The sequence below is a fragment of the Antennarius striatus genome, chromosome 13, assembly GCF_040054535.1.
Source record: "Antennarius striatus isolate MH-2024 chromosome 13, ASM4005453v1, whole genome shotgun sequence".
Lineage (NCBI taxonomy): Eukaryota > Metazoa > Chordata > Actinopteri > Lophiiformes > Antennariidae > Antennarius > Antennarius striatus.
In genome coordinates this window covers 3365001-3375661 of record NC_090788.1, presented here as the reverse complement: position 1 = coordinate 3375661, position 10661 = coordinate 3365001, and the positions used below count along the sequence as shown (strand labels likewise).

Sequence of the window (10661 nt, the reverse complement as noted above, 5' to 3'; positions counted from 1 at the left end):
GAGTTACTTGAATGAGTCTCTGGTGGGATGTGTTTAAATACACAAACACACACACATACATGTTTGCAGCAGATCTCTATAAAACACTAGAAAAGTCATGTAGATTGGAGTAATTTAGAGACATTTTGATTTTTACTTGATGTTAGTGATACTGAGATGTTTTAACTTGTACGTTTTGATTATGGATGATATTTTAAAATATTTCACCAAATGTTCTTCCATAATAAATTTCTATTGTTCCTCTGGTTGCTCAGCTTCCTGCACTGCCAGCCTCATTTATCAGTGACAGACCGAGCTGACCAATCAGATCGTACCTTATACACAAAGCTCAATGTGTGTGAGTGTGTGAGGCGATGAAGCCAAAAGGTGACCCAATGTTCTCATTTACTTACTGGAACTGGGTCGCCGTGGGAACAGTGTGTGTTTGATGGAGTGAAAACTGGGCTAAAACACAGCGGGTTAATGTCACGACACAATTCACACCTCCATCCATCACACACACACCCACAAAGACACACACACACACAGCTGTGTTTTGGTTGGAGGTGAACCTTTCTACATAATGATGGATTCAGTTCCAGCTTTTCCGTCTTTGGACCAATCAGAGAGCAGAACCAGTTTTGTCTTTAATTGGTGTAAACCAGAAGGGAAGGGACTTTAGCTGCTCCTCTATGATGCCCAAATCTGCAAATGCACCGACCAGCTGTCTGCATATGAAGACGTACCTGTACGCATTTCTCTCATTTTAAATAAGGTTGGGTGTGTAGCTGGAGGTCGTCTGTCATCAGGTAAAACCTGTAGCAACAACCAGTGAGGAAATAAAACTAAAATATTGTTTACAGAAAGTTATTTATTTTTTAAATTCACGAGATTTGTTTTTTTTACAAAACACATCTTCAACATGTTATTTGAACTCTGATGGGTTTTTAGTTTTTCAGCATCATCTCATTTTTTCCAACCTCCTTTAAATGAAAGAAAAAACTTTTTTTAAAGGATGGCAGCACTTAAAATTCAGCTAATTTTATGATATATATGTGAATTTTAATGAGGATTTTATCTCAATTCAAGTTCAAATTGGACTTTTAATTTCTGTTTCGGAAACATCAAACTACTCTGCCCCCATCTGAAGCCTCATCATGTCAGCACTGTAAATATGACTTGAGTTTTTTATTTTCCATTCTGTAAAATCCACAAAGCCCTTTATTGTGCTGTATATTATCACAAATACCAAAAACCTGACACTGAAATAACATCATGGACGTGTAGAAATGTTCATTTCTGGTTTATTGCAGATGATTCACATCTGGATGAATGATAATGATTAGTCGTATGTATTTACATCCTTTAGCTTGACATGTTGTACTGTAACGCCTGACTTGTTTACTGCTGAAGAACAATGAACAAGAAATTCAGTCTTTGTTTATATTGACGGTTCGTAAACGGGGAGTAAAAGTGAAGTTTTAAGCAGGTAGATTTCTGATCATCAGTGTTTAATAAGGTTAATCCTGACAAATAAATAGTAACAGTACTTCTACTACTAAAGCGAGTACTACAGCGGGTAGCACCAGTACTACAACGACTAACTACCACACGCTAAAGAAAGTTGTACAGCATTAAAGAAACGTGAAATATATTCAGGTTTAAGCTCCGCCCCCTGCATCAGAGATCTATCAACAGCTTATTTCAGCAGATCCCAGTTCAGTTTTTGAGGGTGGTTTTCAAACCAGTTCAGTCTCGACCCCCCAGTTCAGATCCAGGACAGGATGTGCCCCAGATATTCTGCAGTGCCAAGGTGTCAGTGTGTTCACACAATTATAAGAATGACAATAATAATAACAATCATAGTAACAATAATAATGACTAGTTCTCATCAAAAACAGGAAGCAGAAGTGGCTTATGGGATTTGGGGTGTTTAGTTCCTCTTTTGTCTTGTTTTGTTTTTTGTTTTTTCAGTTTCAGAAGCTTCATCCTCGCTGGAGTGAAAGTCTGCTCCTTCTTCATCGATCAATTCTTCCCTCCATCAATCTGTCGTCTTAGAAGAGGAGAGGCGGTTTGACGAAGGGTCGGTTCTCTGCAGAAACACACAGAAACTCATTGTTTTTCAATTCAGCGTCTTGTTAAAAACTACAAAAACAAAAACACACTCGATTCGACACAAGCACATAAACCCGTAATGTGAATTGATGACATCATCGGGTGGAGGGCAGATATTTCCATGTCTTTGGATCAAGATGTTTCACTGGTGGACGTATCCGTTCTACTGATCCCAGTTTGGAGGATCACATTTTGTTCATATTGTTGGTCCTTGGGAGCGACTAACACTTCAGCGCATCGCTGCTCTGATAAATGAAATTTATTATCACGTCAGTGTAGGAGGAACACACACACACACACAGACACACACACTGCAGTGTAAACACTGTTAGATGGTGTGTGTGTGTGTGTGTTTGGGTGTGTTTAGTTCTGCTGTGCAGTTTGTGATTGTTTTCCTGATTCAATTTCACAGTCAACACACACATAAACAGGCACAGTGTGTGTGCACCTGTGTGTGTGTGTGTGTGTGTGTGTCTGTGAGATCATTTAATCAACATTTTAAATAAAAATGTGTAAAAACAATATTTTCACATTAATCCAATAGTTTAAGTTTCAAAAGAAAAAGCATAATAGTTGTTTTTACCTTGAGCTGCAGAGTTTTCCTGCTGTTTGTTCTCCAGTTCGTTCTCAGGGATCAATGCATCTGAAAGACAAAACGATCATGTGATCAATCAGTGGAGCTTCACTACTATTAGCTGAGCTTCAGTGGCAACCCTTGTAAAGGTCATGTGATTGATCTGCAGGTCTGGTGTAAGGAAGCATCTGGTTTGCACTTTTGACATCTTTCTAAACTCCTTGGAGGAGAAAGATAAAGGAGGACTGTGAAGAAATGAGTCCAGAAATGAAGGAGAAGGAAGAGGAGGAGGATCAGGAGGAGGAGGAGGAGGAGGAGGACTGTTGTTTCCACTCACCTGTGATCGTGTCGGAGTGTTTGAGCGATCTCTCCACCTGCTCTCTCCTCCTCGACTCAAAGTCCAGAGCCTCCTGCAGCTTCCTCTTCGCCTTCTTCTCCTTCTTCAGCCTCCTCTGGATCGACACTGATGAACACGAGAAACGTGTTGTTGGAAGAATAGAATGAATTTTAGTATTTAGTGTTTGCTCTGATGTTAAAGACCGACTTCACCTCAACCATCTTCACCAAGCATGTATGTACTTTATCAGCGTTAGCCTGTCTCACCTCGGGTCTGTAGTTCAGAGCTCAGCTGTCTCTGGAGCGTTTGTCGAGCGTCTCTCTCTTTCTCCAGCTCCAGCTTTAACTCTTTCCTCTCCATCTGGTTGTGTTTGTCCTGAGATCGAGCGCTCTGCACCGCCACCTTCAGGAGACCCTGACCACATTATTTTAAGTAAACATCATTTCAACAACTTTTTTGCTGACATCTTAACATTAATATGCTATTTTTCAATTTCCACTAAATCACCTGTATGTTGGTCAGCAGCGTCTCCATGGATGACAGACCCTCTGCCAATAAGAAGGGGGCAAAGGCAGGTCTTGTGTGGTTGATTGCGAGCGGCAGCTTCTCATAGGTCGGTTTGGTGAGGGGGAGGGGCAACAGATCCGCTGTTACAAAAATGATGGAGGTGAAATTTTCATGTTGATCCAGGGACCACATGAATCAGAATATAAACTTTCCTCTGAGCTGTTTCAGTGACATCACCAGCTCTGGTCAGTCGTTTACCTTTTTCTTTCAACACTTCTTTTATGTTGTTTTCTCTTTCTGCATTTTCACCGTCTGTAGAGGTCAGTAGAATTAGTTATTAATATTATCAGTAAATTTTCCCACACGATAAGGAAATCAATCCTAGAGGTGATCATTCAGCATCTCTGTTCCACGTAAAATCAGGTTATTATTTAATTTGGGCCACAATTTTGTACATATTTGTTTTCCCACCATCAAATAGAAAGAGAAAATTGAAAATAAAATAAATAATGTCAGCAGTAACATTATTTTCCATCTGTGAACACTGACCCAGCTCTGGTGTGTGAGCAGCAGGACGAGGTGATGATGTAGTGGATGAGGATGCTCTGGAAGGTGATTGGCTGGTTGGTTCTTGGGGGTGGAGCTCATCATCACTGGGGGAGGAGCATGGAGAGGGGCTTCTGAGAGGAGAGTCCTGAATGGAGATGTTTAATATAAGAAAACAGCAATATTAATATTTTTCATCATTAGCGCTGTTAGCACTGACTTTAGCAAAATCAGAACTGACATTTGTTCTGATGTGGACACATATGGATTACACGCATGACCTCAACATGCTGTTCATATTAAAGCTGCTGGGATTAGCAATTAGCTGCGTTGCTACCATTCATACATAATACTTAGCATTGTTAGTGTCTTAGCACTATCATCCCTATATTATAATATTTATGTTATAATCAGCTCTGTTAGCATTAGCCCCATTAGTTACCATGACCAATTTAACACTTTACTCTGTTGTGATTACTACTGTTAGCATTAGCATTAGCTGGCAGTCACCTTGCTCTCCTCTTGCTGAACCTGTGACACAGCGGCCATGCTTGCCAAACTGCTCAGTTGGCTCATCTGATTCATCGCCATGGCAACGCTGGCAGGAGGCAGGCCCACAGGGAGGAGGGGGTGTGGCATGACCATAAACGGAAGGTCTGACAGACCTGAGAGAGAGCAGAGTTCCAAACACTTAACAGTAGCATAAAATGCTAAGCTAACTGTAAAGTTATCCAATCAAGTGAGAGCTGTGGCTCACGGTTGGCCAATAGGGTGTTGTGTTGCTGCAGAGTGTTGAGGTGGAGGGAGGCTGAACCAGGAGGAGTCGCTACAACCGTGGTCGGAGGAGAAAGGAGGTGCTGCTCCTTTTCCCAGGATCCTTCACTGCCTCCTAAAGGAGGGAAGAGGCGAGGAGATGTGAGTTAATGTCCTGACGCTCCTGGTGCTAAGGTGACGCTGATGATGATGTCATCACGCGCCTGTGTCGTCATTCTCCGACGGAGACATCGTTCTTTCTCCATTGTGATGTTGCAGCTGATCGGTGTTGCCATGGAAACCCATCATCATCCTCATCTTTTGAAGCTTCAAAGCCTCGGCCATCGTCACGGCGGTCAAACCTGCAGAGAGAAGAAGGTCCATCAGAAACAAAACTGATTCTGTTTGAAAAAAAATTCCCGTCCGACTTTACATTAAATATCAGTTTTTTACAGATCAGCAAAATCTGATATCTATAAATTTAAATAATTTTCCCCACATTTCATTTTAATACTTTCTTGCCTCACATTTTCATCTTCTGAGATGAAGAAGATAAACGTGAACCAATGTTTTGTAAAAGTTGATGAGTGATCAATAATTAATAACACTGGCAGCCTTTAAGTCTCCGGTGACTGCTGCTGTCTCTCGACCATCTCTCTCTCCCTGCAGGTCCAATTAATCCCCACCTTTAATGAATTCAATTAGAACTAACGAGGGATTCCTGCTAACTAACGGACAGAGACCCCCTCCACCCTCACCCCCCCAGCCCTGCGGCTCGCTGAAAACACTCCCCACGAATGAGAGGACAGAAAGACAAAGAAAGTTTGAATCTTTTTGTTCTCGGTGTTTCCCTGCAGGAGGTTCTGTTTCTTTTCCTCTTGATATTTCAGCTTCGGAAACTGGAGCGTTAAATACCAAGAGACTTTGAAGTCTGGCTTCAGATCAGCTGGATGTTTCATCTCTGTGTGTCGGGGTTTCAGAAATTCAGTTTGTCTTCATCTGAGCGGAAAGACTAGAAGGAGCAACTGTAAGCTTGATCAAATAGAGGAGAAATCCGTCTTCTATCTCCAACTGAAGCTCTAAGTATTAATAACTAGAAGGACAAAGATCCACCAGTGTGTTTTCATTACAACGATCCTTCATCCAAAAGTCAAATTATTAACCTAACCTAACAAAGCTATCCAGACTGTAACAGGAGAAACAGAGGGACTATTTTCTTCAGCGGATTAGCACGCGTTTGGTGTTCTAATCTTATCTGTGGTGGACTTAAAATTTGTGGACCACAATATGTGGCTAACTGGTGTGATTTAAAGGTCACATGACACTTAGACGACGCATTCACTAGTGGTTTGGGCGTCAAACATGAGGGAAAATGTACAAAAGCAGTCCAAGTAAAGAAACGTCGCTTTCTTTTTTTCCTGAAAATATGGATAAAGAGAAATATATTTTATGCATCAGAACAATTTCTTACAGCAGAAATTCGATTACGGAACGCTTTCAGGTGGTGAAGACAAGAAACAGTGAGATGCACCAGAGTGATTTCATAATAAACACACACACAGTAAATAAAGACATGTCAGTTTGATGGAATACATCTTGTTTCCAGTTCGGAATTGTCTCAACTGTCACTGACCGATGCTGTAATCAGACGGAAGAAATGAAGCTGTTTCCACTTTGATCAAAAAACACAAGATTTTTACAATATACAAAAATACATTTGGCAAAAAAAAAAAAAAATTACATTTCATACATGGTGCTTCCTGATAAAGGAAATGCTTTAACCTGAACGGAAGCTGCAAGATGCTGAAGATTTGATCATCAGTCAGTGTCTGTTACCGGAGACCACCAGGGGTCCGATAAACTGAAGGATCTTCTTGGAGATTCAGGTTCCTGTAGCCTGAGTAGTGTGACTCTAAGATATCCGGTTATAATTGAACTGATCAGGCCTCTTCTCATCTCTGTGGAATCCCCCACTTGAGTAAAAGCACCTTATTGTTTTACTCCACTGTGTGTCTGTTTGTATGAGAACAGATCCAGACTGTTTCTGGGAGGGACTCTGCAAACAATGAGACTTTATTCTCAACCTTTACGACATTGTAATTAACTTTATATGTGTGTGTGTGCATGTGTGTGTGTGTGTGTGTCTCTAGAGTTAATCATTTTCTTTTGATGTTGCCGTCTCTGACCTCGGTCAAAAAATACGTCAGTTTCAGTATATTTAATAAAAACCTGAGTGTGTTTCAGTGTGTGTGTGTGTGTGTGTGTGTGTTTTCATTAAGCTGTCAGATCTGTCAGGGAGGTGACGGAGGTGAAAGGTTTGGTATGTGGTTCCTCTTCCCTGTGACCACTGGAGCGTCTCTGTTGGATTAAAGCTGCTGAGCAGAAAGATGAAAAGACTCCACTGTTGGTCGGCCTTCATCGGGTTTACGGGGGACACACACCGGCTAATCACCTCCTCATCACGGAGGAGGGACTCCGTGGCCCTTTTTATACAGAGATCGCTCTGTTGCACCACAGCGACTCATCTCTTACCTACTGTTGTTTCTTTACAGTAAATAAACCTTTTGACTTCTGACCGAGGGCAGGATTACCCATGAAGCATCACCACACAGAGGAGACAGACCGAATGACAGTAACCTACATAAAGTACAAAGTTGGTACGTTCTGTGCAATCAAAGCAGCCCTAAGAACAAAAGTGGATAAACATTGACCTCAAAGTGCAAACTAGGTCAATACATGTATGCATTTTTTATATTCCTAGCCACACCCACCTGCCCCCACCTGTAGCCGCTACCCAAACTGAACCTGGTACCTGTGGCGAGGATGCTAAGAGCTCTCCTGCTGCTGAGCGGAGGGAGGCTAGTCCTGCTGGAGCACTAGTCCATCTGTAACCAGCGATACGCACAGGAAGACGGACCCGATACTCCACCTGATTCTACAGGACAAATATGAGTAAGGTTTGAAAGTAGAAGTCTGATGTACACTTAATTACACCAGTTTAAGTTAGGGCAACGGCCAAAAACAGGGGAACCTCTTCGGCGGAAGCAATGGCTGAACTCGTTAATCATTAAAGTAAATGGGTTTAAAAACACTCATGGATCAGCACAACACACAATAAAGAAATCACCTTGAAAGCTCACACTGCTCCACATAATTTAAAGGCAATTTAACCTACAGGAACCAGTAGAGTGTAGTGGAACGTCCAGCCGGGGAGGGCTCCATAAATTACATCAAACAGTCCATTCCAGTGGGTGTCAGGTGGGTGATTCACATTCACGTCAATACGGAGCAGTAATTTCTGCAGATACTGTTCTGTACACACACACACACACACACACACACACACACACACACACACACACACACACACACACAGAACTCTGGCGATGATGTCACCGTAACGCTTCATCTGTCTGCAGCTTCAAAGAATCAGGATCAACTTACAAACAGTCACACGCGTTTAAATCTGCTTAAGCAGCTTGCTTTGGAGAAAAAAAATAATAGTTCACACACACACACACACACACACACACACACACACACACACACACACACATACACACACACAGGACTGCTTCAGGTCAGACTCCAATCTGTCAGTCATTTTGACATCTGCTAATTACGCATACTAATTATAGCCCTAATCACACACACACACACACACACGCACACACGCACGCATGCACACACACACACACACACACACACACACACACACACACACACACACACACACACACACACACACACGCACAGTTAATCTCTGTAGAAACACACAATCTTACTCCTTCCCTAAATAAACAGGCGTGTTGGGGGTCTGATCTTCCTATAACAGAACTCTTGAATTATCAGGTTTATTGTTGTTCCTCTGCTTCCTCTACTGACATTAACACTCTACTGACACTGGATTATCATCACAGATTTTACGTTGATTGTGAAAAAGTTGACCAAATGCTTTATGGTGTCAAACATCAGGCATGGTAACCAACATCCAAACTGAAACTGGAATAAAGTGAGGAAGGCAATACTGAATCAGCTGCTCTGGAAAGGAAGGTAACATCATCACGTTCTACATGCACACGTGTGTTCTGGGTGCGACATCCATATACCAGACATGTTATTATAACACACAGCTCTCTGATCAGTTTCCTATTTGTCCACAATAAAACCTGACCAAATGAATTCTGATATTTAAAATTCTGAAAATATTTTAATCCATGTGGAGGAAATATTTTGGAACTCTCAGAGTGGAGTTCAATTCCTAATTACACTGTAACTGAAGATGAACTAGTGTAGCGATCTAAACTTAGACTCTGATGCCCCAGCTTTGTCTGTCAATGTCTTTTTTTTTTACATTATCACTTTTATTATCGGCTATTTTGTTCTCAGACCTGACATCATCATTATTACCATTTAAAAGTACTGTGACAGAGTTACTGCTGATTGATGTAGTAAAGTAAAACTTTAAATACCATCTTTCATAAAATGTCCTATCACTTTTATTTCACTTTGAGTCAAGAAAAAAAAAAACAATAAAAAAAAACCTCACCTGTTTGTGACAATAGGGCGGGGCTTATCAGACCATGTGGGAGGAGTCTGGAGCCATCGGTCATGGTGGCCATCCCTAGGGTTCGCTTTGGAGGACGACCTGGTCGAGAGCTGAAGAGGAGACGATATTTATTTTTTAAAAATAACATAAGATGGGTCTTAAATAAACCTGAAGACCATCTTAAAGGATCAGGAACTACTAACACTGGTTCCACTTTAAATCAACAGGCGTAAATAATTAAATAGCTCTGGCCTTTCATTTTCCTTTTGCTCACTCTTTAACATTCCAGGTTAATCTCATATTATAACTTCATGAATTAATCTGTTTCATCTCCTGTTTCCCTTTCACTTCTTACGATCTTTTATGTTCAATGGCGATCGTCCCCGGGGAAGAATTGAAGAGACGCTCCGTTTGTGACAGAAACGCTCAGAGAAAGACTAGAATGTTAAAATCCCTGAAACAATAGAAAAACAGGAAGTACTTAAAATAATATCATTGTGAATGTAGTTTAATTAAAATAAAGTGTGACATTATCAAAAAGGGAAAAGATGAAATGTGTTTTTTATCAAAGAATAGAATTTACAATTTAAATTCTTTTAAAAAATGCAAAAATATGCTTAAATGAAAACGTCAACGCTGAACCGGTTGAAACATTTCAACCAGTAAAACCATTTAAGAGATCAAAGAGTTTAGTTTAGTATTATTAATATTAAATAGAACAAAATACTCAAATAATTGGACTGATAAAAATAAATCTAGACCAGTTGCCATGGTTACAAAACCCACCTCTTCACAGACACACACATACTGTCTTGTGGGTGTACATAGGTCAGCGTTTGATTGACAGGTCTGAGACATTCCCCCTTCGACACACACATATTACTGAGGAATTTAATTTATTCTGCGGACGTGTGTGTGTGTGTGTGTGTGGGCGGGGGGGGGTCCACAAGTTTCTACCTATTATTAAATTGGGACAAAATGTCCTTTATGTAGAACACACACACATACAAACCCAAACGTACGTGTCCACACACACACACACACACACACACACACACACACACACACACACACACACACACACACACACTCACACACAGGTTTGTGACCTGTGAGTCTTCAGACACACTGATCCCAGAGTTCTGATTGGATCTAACGACACAAACAAGATTGTCACTGATCAAAACCAAATTTACCTGCAAGTTACACTCAGAAATTTTTTAAAAAGATAATTACATTTAGTATTTATTTAGTTTTCATTTCTGTGCATTGAAAAAACTAGCATGTCTAAGCTGCACGGG

General features: G+C 40.9%; 1 protein-coding gene across 1 annotated transcript in view; it reads right to left on the bottom strand.

Annotated features, from left to right (window-relative positions):
- Positions 1–1004: 1004 nt before the first annotated feature.
- Positions 1005–10661, bottom strand: part of dacha (dachshund a) — a 14302-nt gene continuing 4645 nt past the window's right edge. Inside the window, exons 2-11 of the mRNA XM_068331710.1 lie at positions 9360–9470; positions 5036–5184; positions 4569–4723; positions 4062–4206; positions 3771–3824; positions 3513–3652; positions 3272–3419; positions 3006–3131; positions 2678–2737; positions 1005–2071 (exon numbers count right to left, since the gene is read on the bottom strand). Of these exons, the coding sequence (XP_068187811.1) occupies positions 2034–2071; positions 2678–2737; positions 3006–3131; positions 3272–3419; positions 3513–3652; positions 3771–3824; positions 4062–4206; positions 4569–4723; positions 5036–5184; positions 9360–9470 (1126 nt within the window). The 3' untranslated portion in view covers positions 1005–2033. The remainder of the gene's footprint in view (positions 2072–2677; positions 2738–3005; positions 3132–3271; positions 3420–3512; positions 3653–3770; positions 3825–4061; positions 4207–4568; positions 4724–5035; positions 5185–9359; positions 9471–10661) is intronic.